General features: G+C 36.8%; 2 protein-coding genes across 6 annotated transcripts in view; one reads left to right on the top strand and one right to left on the bottom strand.

Moving 5' to 3' along the window:
* The window catches only part of LOC126299041 (BET1 homolog), a 36,803-nt gene extending 17,082 nt beyond the window's left edge, over positions 1 to 19,721 (bottom strand). Inside the window, exons 1-2 of one of the 5 annotated variants that reach the window (XM_049990689.1) lie at positions 19,390 to 19,721; positions 4,038 to 4,103 (exon numbers count right to left, since the gene is read on the bottom strand). In XM_049990689.1, coding sequence (XP_049846646.1) covers positions 4,038 to 4,056 — 19 coding nt within the window. In that variant the 5' untranslated portion in view covers positions 4,057 to 4,103; positions 19,390 to 19,721. The other 4 variants (XM_049990690.1, XM_049990688.1, XM_049990691.1 and 1 more) reach the window with 4 other exon arrangements.
* Positions 12,302 to 13,073, top strand: LOC126298253 (uncharacterized). Its single transcript, XM_049989556.1, has 2 exons — positions 12,302 to 12,825; positions 12,911 to 13,073. Exons 1-2 carry the CDS (start codon positions 12,302 to 12,304, stop codon positions 13,071 to 13,073), a joined length of 687 nt encoding a protein of 228 aa, XP_049845513.1.
* Positions 19,722 to 20,155: the final 434 nt, after the last annotated feature.

Raw genomic sequence — 20,155 nt, 5'->3', positions numbered from 1 at the left:
TATTGCATCTTCCTTGAAATATATTTGTTCCACTTGAAGTTATAACAGTAGGCACAAGAGCAGAAACTGAATAAATTTAGACACATGCTGCTAGTATCATAACTGGTCGGTATAGGCCACACAAAAATATAAAAGATATGCCGGGAGAACTTAAATGGGAGCAAAATGATGGCTACTAGGAAATAGAATGCTGATACTATCTGCTCTCCAATGAAAGAGTAGTATAATCAGAACTCTGTAAACGGTACTGTGGGAGGACTATGACTGTATCTTGCACACACAGGCTATAATCAATTTGTCACATGACCAAATAAACTGACATATGGTTTAGAAAAGTTTGATCTTATCTTTTTTAATGCCATGAGCTGTTTTTCAGAAGCAGGTGAGAATTTTTAAGTGCCAACAAAATTAATGATAACAATGTAACTAAATATTATGGTTGATCAGGAGAAGGCAGTTCATCACAGGAAGAACTGCAAACTTGCTCAATGCAAAAAAGTGTATGAGAAAACTTAATCATCAGGAAGGTGTTACGTGTGCTTCAACAACTGGTAAGCATGTTCCAGCTGAATTGTGTTTGAGAGAAACCTTGTATTGTCCTAAGAGATGCAAGGATAAGATACCTCAAGAAAGAAAAGAGCAGACATCTGATACCTATTTTAAGGCAGATTATGTAATGAAAGATATATCTATTAAAGACAAAAAGAAACTACAGTACACACAATCTATTTCGTAAGCCAAGAACTAAATTAAAAACAGAAAATGGAGCTGGCAATATTGTGAAAACATAGTACTTTCATGACACAGGATACATTCGCAATGGAACTAAAACCCTAAGATAAAAAAAAGTAGTTAACTGAGTAACCACTGCTATGCGTTTAGAATTCTTAGTCAAAAGTTTGACTTGACTACCATTAAAACTGTGTACTTTGCACTAGGTAACACAGTAATCTCATAATGTCATTCCTTTCTGGGTGTCAATGCACAAGCAAATATTTGTTATGCAAAAATTAATTGTCAAGATCATGATATGAGTACCACCAAAAACACCTATCAAGCCAATCTTTAAAGAACTGGGAATATTACCTGTCCCATGCATAACTTATGTCTTGTAAAACTTTAATTTTGTCCAAAATGTATGAACCATTAATGTGAAATAACGTTGAATAATAATTCCCATGTTGACTTTGTATTGTAAGAAGAAGAACACTGCTTAGAACCTAATGTAATGAAAATGTATGTATATTCTGCCCTTTGAAGTGCATATATATTTAGGAAGCTACATCGCAAAAAGGTTTATGCTCATTCAACTATGTACTGCTGTGTTTTGTATCTCAAACCACGAACATGATTTCATGGATAAATAAATACATACATACCAAGCATTATCAGGGTATTTATTTATTCCAATCTTCTACTGACTTTCTTCTATTAGAAAATATCTTGAAAAAAAAGGGTTAGCATATCTCATATTGAGGCAAATCCTGAACAAGAAGTCATTTCCTAAAGAAACTTCCTGCATAAAAGTCACAATAATGCCATGGAGACCCTGTAGTATCATATTAGTGAAACTAAATGTAAGGTTACAAAATCTATATGAATGCCAGCAAACTTTTAATCAATCTAATCTATATTCTCAAAACCTAATGAACAATACTAGTTATAAAAGTGATAAACTGAAAAGTCAACACAATTCCTTGGTACAATGTTCTAGAAGAAACAAGTGAGAATGGAGCATCACATTCACTTTGCAGCAAGCAGATGTGAAGAAGACAAACCCAGGAACCATTAAGGAAGCACGATTAAGTATCATATTCAATAAGTACCGCTGTTCAATTTGCAGGCAATTTAACTGTAAAAATATTAATGACTGGAGTATTGTATCATAAGCATTTTTTCTGTATGTATAATCTTGTTATTAATGATGATTATTCAAGTGTGAAGTACATGAATGTCCAAGTGAAAATGTGTCATCTAGGAATGTCTGAAAAATTGTATCATGTTTTCAGAAACAAATAAACCCAAGAAGATTTTATCACCAAATAAGCTTTGTTGCTGATATTACAAAAATTCTTAATTTGTTTAGTGATTCCTGCAGAATGCAAAACATTTTATATTTTTGTTTGGCTCGACAAATAAAGGTAATTAAAGATAACTTTTGAAAAATTCCTTGTCATAGTTTTTCTAACTGTACCAGTTTTTTGAATGAGAAAAAAAAAGAAAAATCTCATCACCAATACACATTATACACTGATAATCTGTGACATAGTCACAAAGGAATAATATAATCTCTTGTTAACAAAATTACTACACAGGACATTCTCATCCTCAGTTTCAAGAGCCTATATAAAAAATTTAAAAAAGAAAAATGCAGATGAGCAAAAGGTAAACTGTTCTGACATTTATCAGCTATCAGTGCCGTAAATTGAAACAGCAAACTTTTCATTAAATATAATTTAAAACATGTAAATTTGTAAAAGTTAGGCCATGAAAATAACTGACTCATTGATTCACCTAATATGTTTCATAAATCTTGTCATGAAGGAGAGCCTTCAGGAGCATGGAAGGAATCAGTTATACATGAATAGCCAGAAGCAGCCACTACTGGCTACTTCTGTCAAGTATACAAACAACAAATTATGACTAGCACTGATCGATTCATACTGATAACTATGGGAATTAATTCTGGATTACTTCATGTATCTTAGGAAAACAATAGTTGCTTAAAAAAAGAAAAAGAAAAAAAGGCCACTGCTCTTCATCTTCTACTGCTAAACTACTGATTTTGTCTAATACTTAAAACAAAGTATTTCTGTAACTTTACACAGTGCACTGTTGGCTATGTTTAATACAAACACTGGAGTGGTATTTACAGTCTTGAGCCCAAATATTCTGATAAATTGTAGGAAGAGCGGCTAATGAGGTATTCTTTTACTTTGTGAATTTTAAAATGGAGTATTCTAAGAAATTTGGGGCTCACTGACAGTCGTCATCAACTTTATACTGCACGAGATTTCGACTGGGCATCTTCCAGTCATCTGCAAGACAGCCATCAATCTTTGGTGGTTCAGCTGAGGATGACTGGCAGGTGGCCAGTTGAAACATATGGAGTATAGTTGATGATGACTGGCTGCAAGCCTGAAATTTCTTCAGACATTCTTCTACTTTGTTTTTGAATATCTGGGATTTTCAATTTTCTTCCTAATTTCTTTCAGTAAGTTGTTAATTTTTGTACCAGAATATAAAATTCCATTCAGAAACATAGACACATTGTCCATGTGGAAATTGTTTTTATTTATAGTATTGTGGTAGTGAACTGTACAGTTCTGCCTTAATTTGTCCCTGTTACTAATCCCAATGTATTGACTTCTGTACAAGAACCCCAGGTACCTGTAAAGTTTCAACAATATGTTCCATTGTATTTACACAACATCCTTATATTTGTGTTTCTGTGGAATACATAATCTGTTGACTTAGCTGTATTGTCCTAAAAGATTATGACACAGAACTGTATTGGGTGAAAGTGTGTAACATATGCTAGCAATCCCATCTGCATATAAACATGGAGAGATTACTAAGTGCAAAGCACAGTATGTACCAGAAAGCAAAACAATTTTCATAAGAAATTTATCACTGAACATATCACCGATGCTTATCTATGACAACCATAGTAATGGTTCTCAATTAAGTGTTCCTTTTTTTCTGTAAACTATGCTGTGGCTGACACAGTACAAATGGACAATCCAAGATGTCCTTCATACAAGTCAGTCTTTTGAAAGTACAGTATTATTACAAATTTATTTATGAAATGGTGTTGTTATACTTATATTTTATTAAATGGTTTGTAATTCTTTTATAGCCACAATACAAGAAAGTTATGTTCATTATATTGTATGCTGACTTTCCAGTAATGCTGAATCCCTGAAACTAAATATCTCATTTCCATGAAAATGTAGGTTAGGCACCAACAACTCAAAGCATCCAAAAAAAAAAATGCCTTAGACTTAAGTATCGTGGTTTGAAACAAAATACTGTACCAGCATGTGCCCTCCTCATGTTTGGTGTTTTTTTGCCAGAAAATGTTGGCGCCAGTTTGTCCAAATCTGCAAATTGAAATTTATTAATTAATTATTAAACATGTAACCTGTGAATAACTGCATAAATAAATAAATGGATTTCTTTGCACAACATTAGTCTCCTGTACACAACTTGCTTTCTAAATGACATTGGACAGTCTCTAAAATATGACAAAGGAAGAGGAAGAGGATGAGGAATGAAAACAAATTACAGTGTGACATCTCATCAAGGTCTTTGGAGACAAGACACGTGTTCTTTTGGAATGGCAAATTGAAATGAATAGGCTGTGGTATTTTCAAAGGATTCTGATATAATCTATGTGACTACACAGAGGTTTTAACCCCACTTTCCATGAATATGAGACCAGAGTCTTAATCATTGTACTAAATCACTCGGTTAGGGGTGAGAGGAAGAGAGACAGAAAAACAAGAAAGAAAGAAAAGACGGAAAGGGAGAAAAGTAAGAGTAAGCCAGGCAGTGATGCTCTGGCTCTAAAGATTTAGAACTGTTGCTTATAGAATCATAATTTGGCAATAGGAAGTTGGTGGTATACTTTAACGATAAAAGCTCTTGATTCCTAAATATTTTAAGAGAGTTGCCTCAAGGTTCTATGCTTGTTCCTTTATTGTTTACGCTTTATGTGTTTGACCTGCCCAGTATCATACCATGCATATCTGTTCCTTACACAGATGATACCACATTCATTACTCCTGGAAGCAACAAAGGATCTAAAAGAACAGAGCAAAGCCAACCTTATAGTTTTCAGTATCTGATTTAACTTTAGAACACTAATACTATGTAATATGCATGTACAGTGGTACACTACAAGTTATAGTTCCATAACCATCATCTGCAACATATGTCTGTGTCACGTTAAATGCTTCAAGCATGCAGTAAGGAAATGAAATCCAGTAGGAACAGACATGACCAATAGCTGAAATGTCAACAATGGGGTCAAAAGGCGAATTCACTACATCAAATTTACATACAGAGTTTATAGAAAATCTGTCTATGTAAAGAATATGTGCCATTAGTGTCAATGGTTGTTAGAAGTTATGTGTGTTGCTTGGGAGTTTTAGCACTTGTGTGTACTATATAAATCTGTGAAACAACATTTCAGTTTAAATGTTTACTCTATGAAGGTGGCATACAATATTTGTAAGCACTGAGCATCAGTGGGCTAAACATTACTGTGTTTGCAGTGTAATGGAGAGGGTCCCAAGCAATGATGAAGAAGACAGAATGTGTTAGATTGTCAATGCAGTCATGAGGATCCTGACTTTTCCCCAGATGAGGAAGAAAACGATGAAGATGAAAATCCATTATATAGACTCCAAGAGATTGAAAGAGGGAACAACAAAACGAAGAGACATTTGTCTGCACCTACCATTAAAAAAAGAAAGAGAAGTAGCTCGAGAAGTACCTTTCTTATATCTTATAATGAAGAACAAGCTGTGGCTACTACTCTTTTAGTAGCTGAGAATAACGAATTCACTGGGAAAGCATGTTACTACTGGAAAACACAACCAATTATGCAAGGTGGGAAAATACCAATTAAAAATATATTACCAAAGATCTGGAGGCACAAAAAACACTGATCCTCATCCACTGAAGTGTTCCACCTCCTTTTGACTGAAGATATCAAAAATGAGATTGTTCTAAGAACAAATAGAATGACATAAAACTACAAAATAATGAATGCTACACTAAGGGATACCTGTAAGTAAGAATTTCAAGCATTGATTGTTATCTTGAGTCCCTCAGCTGTTATGAAAGATAGTCAGCTATTTGCTAGATTAGTATTTAATAGCGCCTTCTGTGGTGATTATTATTGTGCCACTATGTCTGGAGACAGGTTTATGTTCCTAATATACTGCACTAGATTTGATGACGGAGAAACCAGGGAAGAGCAGAGGAAGGGAAGTAAACTGACATCAATCAAACATATGCAGGAAGCATTTGTGACTAACTGTATGACAAACTATAAGCCAAGTTCTTACTGCGGCACTGATGAACAGCTCATTGGCTTTTGTGGAAGATATCCTTTTATGGTTTACATGAACAATAAGCCAAACAAATATGGCCTGAAACTTGTCATGATTTGTGGCAATGCTAATAACTACATGATAAAGGCTATTCCATATCTTGTGAAAGGAACAACTCCAGATGGGGTGGCAGTTGTTGACCATTTTGTAGAACAATCCTTCGGTAACATGAAGGGCTCATACAGAAATATTACCGTGGACAACTGGTTTGTGAGTGTGCCTCTTGTGGTGGAACTACAAGCTGATTATGGTTTAACTGTTGTAGGAATAATAAAGAAAATAAAAAGGACTTCCAACAGAGTTTGTGGACTTGAAATACCACAGCAGGGGAGACTAAACATTTTTCTTATTTTCAGCAGATATGACAGCTGTCTCCTACAAACCTAGCTCAAACAGACTTTTAACTCTAGTTTCAGGCATGCATGATGATGCCTCTATTTAGATCGCATAAAAGAGACAGAAGTAGTACTCACATACAACCAGACAAAGCAGCCAGCGATACTGTAACTAACTGTGGCCAGAAAACATGAAGGGAGCCAATGTGTTTGTCTTACAGCATTCTGAATATTGCATCAATAAATTTGTTTATCATATATGCCCATCAACACTTCAGAAAGGCTCCAAGCAAAACTCTGTTGACAAGATTGAATTTCCTGTTAGAACTGCATCGACGACTTACACATCCCTGGCTAATCCAATGAGACTCTGTGTCAGATCTGAGCTAGGACCTAAAGAATGCAATAAAAAGGGATATTACAAATGAATGTGCAAGAACAGCAAGGACCTCTTCCGCAACATGGCTGAGGAAGTACTGTTCTTACTGCCACTACTCCAAGAAACATGTGACAATAGTTTGCTATGCACCCTGTAACAATCCAATGTGCAGCAAACATCAGAAAAAGGTGTGTATTGATTGTCCACAATGCTCTCATGTCTAATTTCATACATGCAAACTGTGATTTCCATTACAAAGTCATTTTATATTTAAATAATAATTTGCATACAATATGTCATAAATATAATTAATTTAAAGATTTACGTACCTACATTTTGTATATTATCAGTATTTAGAACAGGTAAAGAGACATTAGTGTTATAAGGGTAAAGATTGTGAAATAGCTGCAAATCTGAATAAAACTGAAAATGTAGTCTTTAGTTTATGTAAGTCTAACACCGACTGTACATTCGTGAAACTGCTGACTGTAAGCTTGGATTCTAGATTAACATGGAACCACCACCAGACTTTATATGTATTAAACTATCAAGAGTCATATATTTGCTAAACACATTTAGCTTAGCTCCTATTATGCATTTTTTCATAGTGACATAACATATTGCATAATGATTTGGGGCAGCTCCTCTGGGGCAAAAGAGGGTAGCAAAATACTGTGGTGAACCACGAATCTCATCCCATTTCTCTCTCTTTATTTTTCTCTTTTGGAAATGAGTTACAGTACAGTATCACATAAGCTTGTGCCAAGGCACTGTTCTGGACGTTTCAAATCCAAAACTGCTTGCATCAACAGTTATCACTATTTTGCAAAATACACATATCAGAAAGACATAAAAGACAGCATGGCTGAAGTTCAGAAAATAGTAAAATATTTCAAACTATACAGTAGAGACCATCCAAATGAAAATATCAGTAAAAAAAAGACCCTACTTTCAAGCTGCTTCATTAGGTAATTACAAGTTGGTGACACAAAAACACAAGTGAAATCGTTAACCTAAAGTACAAATCTACAAATAAAATATAAGACAACAGCTTATTAAATTTCAAATCAGACAAAATGCCTCTACTTCCATCTCTAGTAAGGATCACATTGTTTATTTGTTGATACACCCATCTCACAAAGAAATACTGGCCTTCTTTGAACACAAAGGTGACCTTTCTGCAGTGCTGATGGGAACAGGTAATTTCAAGGCATCTTGTTTTGGAAAACCAGGGGCTCCACCGAATGAAATAATGAACTGAAAAAGATTCACTGACATAGCTAGTTTGAATAAAGATGATTTTATCATGTTAATAGAAGGATCAAATGACATCTACAGCAACAAGATGTACAAGGTTACAACAGAAAAGAGGAAATGTTTAAGTAATTTAATTTACACAAATGTACTCGCGAATATCCCACATCATCATGATTGACCATCCTGGTGATGTTTGAACCACAAAATTAGTGCTGCAACAAGAATATCATTGAAGTATGCACTCACTTTAAGAATCTTGTTACTGTAGACATAAGCAGCTTGGAGAGAAGTTTTCTTACAGTCCGTGGACTTCTTTCAAATGCGCCAAGAAAGGCACTGCTAGCCAAAAAAATATGTACTCACATTTTGAGGAAGAGTGAATAAAAAATGATAAATGGCAAACAAATGAAGATTACAAAGTGTTTTAGATGAGTTGCAAACAATAATGTCATGGGCCAAACACATACTACCGTGTAGTTTAAACTGAATAAACCAGAAGTAAATAATCAAGTCATCTGTCAAATGCAAATTATGAAACAGTTTAAACCAAAGAAGACAAAGAAGAATGAAGCAAAACTTGTACAAGCTCCAGAAGTTATCTCACCTATTACTTGTCACCAGCAAATAGATACCACACACAAGAAAGGCACCAAATTTTTATTTTTTTATTTTTTTAAGGGAATGTGCTGTATTAGAAGTATTCTTAGATCAAGAGCTAGAAAGTGTTTCAGCTTAAGTTCATTCACAACTAAAATTACCAGGTTGGAGGCATTATTCCAGTATAAACTAAATGTAGACATAATTTGCATTACTGAACATTGGATATGAAATGATGAAAAAAGATTAACTTCACAAAATGATGAAGTAAAATTAACTTTAATTTCAGGATAAGCATTAGTAAGTCATTCTAGGCAAGAGTTCTCCAAATATGGTGGCTCTACTATCTTTGTGAAAGAGCAAATATAAATTTCTGTGATATCAGTGAAAATTATATTGACCAAATTAAAAAAGACTTCAAAATTTCCATTACTAAGCTCCCAGAATTTAATTTCATGATTATTAACATATATGGAGCACCTAGTAACTGGAAGCAGTTAATTCCATAAATTATCTGGGAGTACGCATTAGGAGTGATTTAAAATGGAATGATCATATAAAGTTGATCGTCGGTAAAGCAGATGCCAGACTGAGATTCATTGGAAGAATCCTAAGGAAATGCAATCCGACAACAAAGGAAGTAGGTTACAGTACGCTTGTTCGCCCAATGCTTGAATACTGCTCAGCAGTGTGGGATCCGCACCAGGTAGGGTTGATAGAAGAGATAGAGAAGATCCAACGGAGAGCAGCGCGCTTCGTTACAGGATCATTTAGTAATTGCGAAAGCGTTACAGAGATGATAGATAAACTCCAGTGGAAGACTCTGCAGGAGAGACGCTCAGTAGCTCGGTATGGGCTTTTGTTGAAGTTTCGAGAACATACCTTCACCGAAGAGTCAAGCAGTATATTGCTCCCTCCTACGTATATCTCGCGAAGAGACCATGAGGATAAAATCAGAGAGATTAGAGCCCACACAGAAGCATACCGACAATCCTTCTTTCCACGTACAATACGAGACTGGAATAGAAGGGAGAACCGATAGAGGTACTCAGGGTACCCTCCGCCACACACCGTCAGGTGGCTTGCGGAGTACGGATGTAGATGTAGATGTAGATGTAGTGGAAATCTTCCAGTCTTTGTGAGTAAACTAGAGGTTCTGCTGAACAGGATCAGTCCATTAAATACAAAGATATTGCTTTATAGTAATACTGATTTTTTCAAAGACAGTGGTACCAGAGATGCTTTGATCGATGTGACCTACACATTCAATATGATCCCCACAATACACTGTCCAACAAGTTTCACAGAATGTACAGACTCCATCATTGACAAATATTCATCTCTTACACAAGTTACAAATTCACAAACAAGAGTACTGAGCATAGGTTATAGTGATCATGAGGTGCAACTGCTGTGTATAGAAATGACAACAGGTTAGTAACATTTATAAAAAAGTAGTTGAAAAGAGAACTTTTTCTGAAGATAACATTAGAATTCTTAATTTCTTAAAAGCTAAGGAAAATTGGGAAATCATCTAAATTCAGAGTAATGTGGATAGCATTTACAGGAGTTTTCAAAATATCTTTCTTTACTACTCCGAAGCACCAAAGACACTGGTATAGTCACGCGTATTCAAATACAGAAATGTAAACCTGCAGAGTATGGCACTGTGGTCAGAATGCTCATATAAGACAAGTGTCTGGCGCAGTTGGTAGATCAGTTACAGCTGCAACAATGGCAGGTTATAAGATTTAAGTGAGTTTCTACATGGTGTTATAGTGAGTACACAAGCAATGGGGCACAATGTCTCAAAGGCAGCAATGAAGTGGGAATTTCCTGTATGACGATTTCACGAGTGTACCATGAATATCACAAATTGGGTAGAACATCAAATCTCCAACACGATGCGGCCAGAAAAAGAGCCTGCAAGAACGGGACCAGCGGCGAATGAAAGAATCATTCGACATGACAGAAGTGCAACCCTTTCACAAACTGCTGCAGATTTCAATGCTGGGCCATCAACAAGGGTCAGTGTATGAGCCAGTCAATGAAACATCATCAATATTGGCTTTCAGAGCCAAAGGCCCACTTGTGTACCCTTGATGACTGCACAACACAAAGCATTACACTTCACCTGGACCCGTCAACACTGACATTGGACTGTTGATGACTGGAAACATGTTGCCTGGTCAGATGAGTCACATTTCAAATTGCTACTGCTTTCCATTATATTTATTCCTTAATGAAATTTGTCATTAAAAATATATCACTTTTTCAAACCAACAGCTCAATTCATGGAATCAATACTAGAAATAAGAATAATCTCCACAAGGATTTAAAGTCACTTAATCTTGCACAAAAAGGCGTGCATTATTCAGGAACACTCATTTTCAATAACTTGCCAGCAGCCATAAAAAGCTTAACAACCAATGAAATTCAGTTTAAGAGAAGCCTAAAGGATTTATTGGTGGCCAACTCCTTCTACTCCATTGATGAATTTCTTAGTAAAACCAACTGATTTGTGTGTATTGTGTATATAATTTCGGCACAATTTCACTGCAGTAATGTGTTCATTGTAAGTGTGTGTGTGTGTGTAAGTACAATCTAACTTCTGTACCATTTCAGTGCAGTAATGAGTTCATTGTAAATAAGTATTATAGTAGTTGTATTGCACATTTATTACCTTATAAATAAATAAATAAAACTTTTTTATTTTAAATTCAGTGCATTAGTATTTGTAAAATGACTCTTTCATTAAAAATGATGATCATTCCACTTGGGACCTGTGGAACAGTATTTTAGCTTATTTGTTTTAGTTGTAAATATTTGTCATGTATTGTTGTTTTTCTGACATGTTCTACATCCTGGAGGGCCTCCTCACTATGGATCAATTGGAATGAAAGTAAATCTAATCTAATCTGTATCAAGTGGAAGGACATGTATAGGTATAGAGATAACGTAATGAATCCATGGAGCATTCGTGTCAGCAGGGGACTGTTCAAGCTGGTGGAGGCTCTGTAATGGTCTGGGGTGTGTAGAGTTTGTGTGATATGGGACCCCTGATACATCTAGATACAACTCTGACAGGTGACACGTATGTAAGCATCCTGACTGATCACCTGCATCCATTCATGTCCAATGTGCATTCTGACGGACTTGGTATATCTGGGATGCCTAGAATGTGCTGTTCAGAAGAGATCTCGACTCCCTCCTACTTTTATGGACTGATGGACAGTTCTGCAGGATTCATGGAGTCAGTTCCCTCCAGCACTACTTCAGATATTAGTCGAGTCTATGCCACATCGTGGTGCAGCACTTCTGCATGCTCACGGGGACCCTACATGATATTAGGCAGGTGTACCAGTTTCTTTGGCTCTTCAATGTATTTTAATGCAGCATTTCCAAAGGAAGTACAAACTGTAAAATCTAACAACAATAAGCATTGGGTAACTAAAGGCATAAAAATTTCCAGTGATAAAAACAGATTTCTGTGGTACTGTTGTAAGAAATTTTGTGTTACCCAAGAGTTTGCAGATTATTCTAAAGCCTACAAAAGACGGGACATGTGGAATGACAGTTTGGTGAGAAATTTATCTAACAAAATATGATCCATGTGGAGAGTTATAAAGAAAGAGAATTGTAGTTCAGTGCCAGAAAATGAGAATGTATCATTATCACCAGAAGGCACAAAAGTTATAGACCCAAAATTAGCCATGACAAAATTCAATGAATACTTCACTTCACTGACTGAAGACATCATTCAATTAAATTGTAAAGGATCAGTTAAAAGTTTCTCCAGCAAATCGGTGATCTTGGAAGCCTCCATGTATGTTTATCAAACAAATCCTGATGAAATTATAAACAAAATTAAATCATTAAGCAATAAAATGTCAAGTGCCCTTGATGAAGTACCTGATTTCATATTAAAAGCATGTGCTCACCACATAGTAAAACTGTTGGCAAAAATTTTCGACCTCTTTCTCTCTAGAAATTGGTGTCTTTCCAGATACTCTCAAAATAGCAAAAGTTTCACCATCTCTAAAAAAAAAGGTTCTTCTGATGGAATATCAAACTACCAAATTGTGTCACAGTTAAGTTCCTTCTCAAAAATTCTACAAAAACCTTTTTATAACAGGTTTCTAAGAAAAACCCTTTTATAATAGGTTTTTAAGTTTCATAAATAAATATTCTCTTCTTAATGTACAACAACATGGTTTCAGAAAGCCTAAATCCACACAGACAGTGATTTCTGAATTCTTAGACTGTGTTGTGAAATCCCTTGATCAACATAAATTAGCTGCAGGTATTTTCCTAGACCTGTCAAAAGCCTTCAACACCTGGACCAGAGCAGTCTGCTTGAAAAATTACAAATATGTGGAGTAAGAGGTGTAACATGTGGCTGGTTGTGTTCATACCTAAAAAAACTGTAGGCAGAAGGTATCAGTTCAGTATGAATTCAAGGATAAGAATGAAACAAGACAACTCCTTCCTTTCTAGCAAATTACCAACAAAATGCAGCATATTGCACAGCTCTATCTTAGGTCCACAACCCCTCCTGATTTTTGTTCACAATTTTGTTGAATGTACGAGATCTCAAAAAATTATTTGCAAATAACACCAGTGTATTGCCTGCTGGATCCAGCCCAGAAACCTTGCAGTCAACAGCAGGAGGTTCTATGAAAAGACATTCGGAGTGGTTCACCAAAAATAAAAACTCATTGTAAATCCTGAAAAGACTGTGTGTGTCAACTTTAATTAATTTCCTCCATCTAACCAAATATCTATTCAAGCACAATCAGAAAATGATCCCCAAATATAAGTGTCACAAAACTTTTGGATCTGTGGGTTCAGTAAGATTTAAAGTGGGACACAAATATAAATAACTTGTCTCTGGAACTCGCATCCGTGTGTTATGGTTTAAGAATATTAAAGTCAACAACAAGCAAAACAATAGTACTGCAGGCATACTATGCACAGTTCCACTCACTGATTTGATATGGTATCATTTTCTGGGTACACTCAACTCACAGTGTAGATGTTTTTAGAATGAAAAAGAGTTCTAAGAATAATTTGTAGTCTTAAAAAAGATGGAGTCCTGTAAATCTCATTTTATTGAGATTGGTGTTCTAAATGTCCCATGTTTATTCATTTATGAAACTATCTTGTTCAGCAGAGACCACCTCTTGAAAACAGGCAAACAACTACGGAACGAAAATGTACACCACTATTGAACCAGAAGGAAATCAAATATACATCAAAAATATCACACAATGACAGCCTATTAGAGGAGCATAATAATTGGTGTTATTCTACATAATAAGATACCAGAAGAAATGAAAACTAGTAGATATCCAATAGTTAAAATTTAAATTTTAAGAATAGGTATCTAACTTTAATTTGGATTATTGCAGCTTTCCTTTACCTGTTCAGTAACAATTTTACAGTTTGTGCTGTACAATAACACTGGATCAGTAAAAAAACAATCAATCAATCAGCATCAAGGATTGTTGGTGCTTATATGCAACAAAAAGTGGTGGGGGACAATCTTTTGTGTCCAGTGCAGCCAATATCAAACTTTCAACTAAAATAATTCAGTGCATGGTGACACAGTCATAGCCATTATTGAACACTGTGCTTTATTTAACTATGCAGTATTCAGGATCTTTATGCTGAAATGGGTGATGGATTTTCTAGTGCCATCTACTCCTCAGAAAATAAAGCTCACCATCCACAATGAAGAAATCTGCTTGGTACAATACACAAACTCTCCTCTATTAGCAAATTAGTGCACAATCAAAAGTTTGCTGACTGTATGTATACAGGATGTCCCAGGAGGAATGGTCAATATTCAGGTACATAAGAGGAATGAACATTCAAAGCAAAAAGATCTGTTAAGCATAGGATCTAAAGTGCATACCTTAAAAGCTATGAACACTTGTTCATTTTTGCTACTGTGAAAAGCACCTCATCTACTGAACCCATGCTCACAGTTCTCACAGTATGCATTTTTGAGCCCATGTTTACTAGATTTTTTTTTTCTTTTTGTCCATACTACCTTCTAACCAAACATGGAAAGCAAAGAGCTTGCAGTAGAAGAGATTTTTTCACAGTATCAAAGCTTAAGTGCTCCTAGCTCTTAAGATACACATTTCAGAGCCCATGTTCACTAGGCTTTAGGCTTTTCACTTTGGATGGTAGTTGCTGTCACATTGCTGAATATTGACCATTCCTCTGGGACACCCTATATACACTGAGGTGACAAGTCATGGGCTACCTCCTAATATCATGTTTGACTTTATTTCACCTAGTGTAGTGCAGCAACTTGGCATGGCAAGGACTCAACACGTCATTCATAAGTCCCCTGCAGAGATATTGAGCCATGCTGCCTCTATAGAAATTTAGAATTGCAAAAGTATTGCTGGTGTAGGGTTTTGTGCACAAACTTCTCTCTTGATTGTGACCCATAAACATTTGTTGGGATTCACATCAGGCAATATGGATGGCTAAATCATTTGCTTGAATTGTCCAGAATGTTCTTCAAACCAATTTCAAACAACTGTGGTCCGGTGACATGGCATATTGTCATCGATAAAAATTCCATCATTGTTTGTGAACATGCAGCCCATGAATGGCTGCAAATGGTCTCCAAGTAGCTGAACATAACCATTTCCAGTAAATCATCATTCCACCCGGGCCAGGAAACCCAATCCATTCCATGTACACACAGCCCACCCCATACGGAGCCACCACGAGCTTACACAGTGCTTTGTTGACAATTTAGCTCCATGGCATCTGCACCACAATCAAATCCTCCCATCAGCTCTTACCCGCTGAAATTGGAACTCGTCTGACCAAGCCACAGTTTTTCAATCATCTAGGGTCCAACCAGTATAGCCACGAGCCCAGGAGAGGCACTGCAAGCTATGCCATGCTCTTAACAAAGGCACTCGAGTCAGTCGTCTGCTGCCATTAATCCAAATTTTGCCACACCATTCTAATGATTAAGATTTTTGTACATAACATAGTGATTCCTGGTGGTATTTCATGCAGTGTTGCTTGTCTGTTAGCACTGACAACTCCATTCATACTCCACTGCTCTCTGTCCTTTATGAAAAGTAATGCCTGAAACTTGGTATTCTTGAAACACTCTTGACGTTGTGGATATTTAAATATTGGATTTCCTAATGATTTCCAAACTGTCCTTCCACTTAGCTTGAACACCATTCTGAGTTGAAAGTCAGTTAATTTGTCATGCCGCCATAATCATGTTGGAAAACTTTTCACGTGAATCACCCGAGTATAAATGACAGCTCCCCAAATGCACTGCATTTTAATGCCTTGTATACACAATACTACCACCATCTGTATACACTGTGTGATCAAATGTATCCGAACACCTGGCTGAAAATGACTTTCAAGTTCATGGCACCCTCCATAGGTAATGTTGGAATTCAATAAGGTGTTCGCCCACCCTTAGCCTTGGTGACAGCTGTCACTATCACAAGCATACGTTCAGTCAGGTGCTAGAAGGTTTCTTGGGGAATGGCAGCCCATTCTTCATGGAACGCTGCACTGAGGAGAGGTATCGGTATCAGTCGGTGAGGCCAGGTATGAAGTTGGCGTTCCAAAACATCCCAAAGGTGTTCTATAGGATTCAGATCAGGACTCTGTGCAGGCCAGTCCATTACAAGAATGTTATTGTCGTGTAACCCCTCCGCCACAGGCCGTACATTATGAACAGGTGCTTGATCGTGGTGAAAGATGCAATAGCCATCCCCGAATTGCTCTTCGACAGTGGGAAACAAGAGAGTGTGTAAAACTTCAGTGTAGGCCTGTGCTGCGATAGTGTCAAGCAAAACAACAAGAGGTGCAAGTCCCCTCCATGAAAAACACAACCACACCATAACACCACCACATCCGAATTTTACTGTTGGCGCTACACAAGCTGGGAGATGACGTTCACTCGGCATTCACCGTATCCATACCTACTATCAGATTGCCACATTGTGTACCGTGATCTGTTACCCCACACAAAGTCTTTCCACTGGTCAATTGTTCAATGTTTACATTCCTTACACCAAGCGAGGAGTAATTTGGCATGAAACAGCATGATGTGTGGCTTATGAGCAGTTGTTTGACCGTGAAACCCAAGTTTTCTCACCTCCTGCTTAACTGTCATAGTACTTTCAGTTGATGCAGATTGGAACTCCTGTATGATGGTCTTGATAGATGTCTGCCTATAACACATTACGACCCTCTTCAACTGTTGGAGGTCTGTCTATCAACAGATGAGGTCGGCCTGTATGCTTTTGCGCTGTAAGTGTCCCTTCACATCTCCACTTCACTATCATTTTGGAAGCAGTGGACCTAGGGATGTTTAGGAGTGTGGAAATCTCCCATACAGACATATGACCCAAGTGACACCCAATAACTTGACCACGTCTGAAGTCCGTGAGTTCTGCGAAAGGCTGCATTCCTGCTCTCTCATGATGTCTACTGACTACTGAGGTCACTGATGTGGAGTACCTGGCAGTAGGTGGCAGCACAGACCACCTAATATGAAAAACCTGTTTATGAGGGTGCCCAGATACTTTTTATCACATAGTATATGTGCAAATCGCCATTCCATGACTTTCGTCACCTGAGTATACCTCAATGTATAATTATGTTCCTAGTGGCCTGATAACTAAATATATCTGCACATTTCCTTTCACAGTGAGTTATGGAATCATTTTCTGTGGAAATTAGATGCACAGGGAAAATATTTTCAGAATACAGAAGCACAATATAAGAATTAAATCTGGTATGAACTCTGAAACATTATGCAAAGGTCTCTTCATAAAACTCGGTATTCTGACAACTACTTCATAATACACATATTTGTTGATCTCCTTTGTCATTGCCAATGTCTCTTTAAATTGGAACCTTTGGGCCATAAACAAGCACTACAAAGACACCAAGGAGCTAACACTAGTACAAAAAGGAGTTTAATGCAATAGTACCCATGGATTCAACAACTGCCCAGAGAAAATTAATGCCATGTAGATAAAGCAGTGGACTTTAAGGCTGAATTACATTATTACACTACTTTCTGTTGGTCAGCTTCCCCTATTCTGGTGAAGAGCATCTTCACAGAATCTTTTAAACCCATCTTCACAGAATATTTTAAACCTGATGTTTTAAGTTAGTTTGTAATTACAGTTAACACTGTAATACAGTGAGTTCAGTCAATTTGCAATAATACACTTTCATTAAAATAAATACACATATCTGACTTCTTTACACATCTGAGAGACCACCCTCCAGGAGATCCATGGAATATGCATAATGTAATTAAAAAGTTCAAAAAGGACGAGAAGATACATCATTGCACTTGTGTTCGATACCTGAATGTGTGTCCTAATCTCCCTCTTACGGGTCTCTGTGAATCACCTATTAGCATTAACAATGTCATTTCTTAATCAATTCTTTCACAAATTACATATAACTTATGTTTGTGGGTTGTTATTTGCAAATATTCATTTCCCGTAGTTGGTGTATACAATATCATCATTTAAAGTGTCGAAAGACAAAATGACTACAAAAATAGGATGTTAAGCATTAGTTGATAGTAAAATCAGATATACACCCAAAGTTCAAATTTAATTTTTGGTATACGGAAACCATGTCTGTACCAAATCCACACAAATCTAGATAGCAACATTGAAAATTACATTGAATGGAATTACATGGAGTCACAAACTACATTAAATCAGTTGTAACCCTTTTCAGTATTGTGTGCGTATAGAGATTATTGTTGGCTTAAAAAAGCAACTTCCTTGCGAGAGAGATCATTTGTGTAACAATTCAAAGAATTGCTCCTGAACAGTATTGTAACTGAAGGTATCATATGGCGTAAGAGAAATAACAACACAAAGAAAACCATGGATAGGAAACATGTTTCACCTTACTTCATCCACAGTGGCATTCATTTCAACTGACGGATTATACAGACAATCACAATTTAAAGTGGAATCCTATTCATAGAGCAATTCCATTTTTATTCACAGAAAATGCTCTACCGTGAGTGAGCAAAAACTGAGAAGCCGATCCAAACAATACAGACTCTTGGTAGGAAACTCACTCTTATTGAAGAGAAAAATGTCAACACTTGTTCACATATCAAGCACCACGCTTTTTATTTCACTCTATACAGAACTTCACAGAGTTAACGCATTACACCCAGCATTCGTAGCAGATTTTAATGTGCCTGCGTTTAAGTGGCAGGCTTTAGACTTCGATTGCGTCAGCCTGTTCCGGTGAACGGTAATCGTATAGTATGTGACTCTACAAGTTTTCACTCGAAATTTGAAAGCAGGTTATATACTATTTAAAACAGAACGGTTCGGATTAAAGTTTCACTATTGGTTCAAACACATAAGTCGCGCTCAAGGAAAAATTCCGAACAAAAACTTTATAGTCGCTGTAAATATTTGAAAAGTTTCATATTTTAGTATGCATAACGCGCTACTAACCTGGTCACCAATACGTTTGTAAACGCTTCGCAAATATTAATTGAACGCTTACAGATGTAAACACTACACCTTTAAAATTTACCACAAACACTGTTTCAAAACACCCCCAGTGACGCTGTCATAGACACGTCCACACAAAGTAACTTCTTTGAAAAGACATACAATGTGGGAAAACAGCTGATCACCTGTTCCAACTCGTGGCTAACTCCTACAGTCTCCAAGATCCCGAACGTCCACGGAAAGAACCGATAATCTACAACATCGACGCTGTCATCAGCTGTGTCTAAAGTAGCAACTTTCAGCACCTTACTTTTTTTCTAGATTGTCTTGTTTTATGTATTTTATGGGTCTTACAACTCACTGAAATATGATACTCTGGCCATTGCTTACTTTATAGGGGCAGTTATTCGAGAAATAATGAAAGAGTTGATTGAGAAGAGAGTTGTACAGGAATTCTTTTCTTATCAGACCCAAGGCTGTAGTGGTATACACGCGTACTGTCTTCTAGGCCCGCCCCCACGCAAAAGTCTGTCTGCGCACGTGACGTATGCGCAGACAAATCGATACGAGGAATTATTGTCTTTTCTTACCAAGGTTAGAGTAGCATACAGGCATATTGATTTAAAGGCTTGTCCACACGCAACCGTCTATCTACGCACAAAACATCTACGCAGATAGAATGATGTGTGTGGATAGGAGATTTGTGCAGATATGAAATGTGCGCAAACGTGGAAGTTGGGAGTTAAAGACGTTTGAGCAAAATTGCACATGTTTCTGGGCACCAACCACGTCTGCGCAGACAACTTGTAGCGTGTGGGAAAGAGAAACGTGTTTGAATTAGCAGTTTGTTCAGTCTAGTGTTTCTCACATGTGTGTGCACGATCAACTTCGAAATGGCAAACACCCGTCAGACCGGTATAGAGTTCGATGGTGAATTTATTAAAAATTATA

Source organism: Schistocerca gregaria, chromosome X, assembly GCF_023897955.1.
Source record: "Schistocerca gregaria isolate iqSchGreg1 chromosome X, iqSchGreg1.2, whole genome shotgun sequence".
Classification (NCBI taxonomy): domain Eukaryota; kingdom Metazoa; phylum Arthropoda; class Insecta; order Orthoptera; family Acrididae; genus Schistocerca; species Schistocerca gregaria.
This window is presented reverse-complemented; position numbering and strand designations above follow the sequence as displayed.

Bases quoted from the DNA above. Each gene is read 5' to 3' on its own strand.
- LOC126298253 (XM_049989556.1), top strand. From the start codon at position 12,302: ATGTGGAGAGTTATAAAGAAAGAGAATTGTAGTTCAGTGCCAGAAAAT. The intron at 12,826-12,910 runs GTTTCTAAGAAA...ACATGGTTTCAG, and splicing joins CAAAAACCTTTTTATAACAG to AAAGCCTAAATCCACACAGA.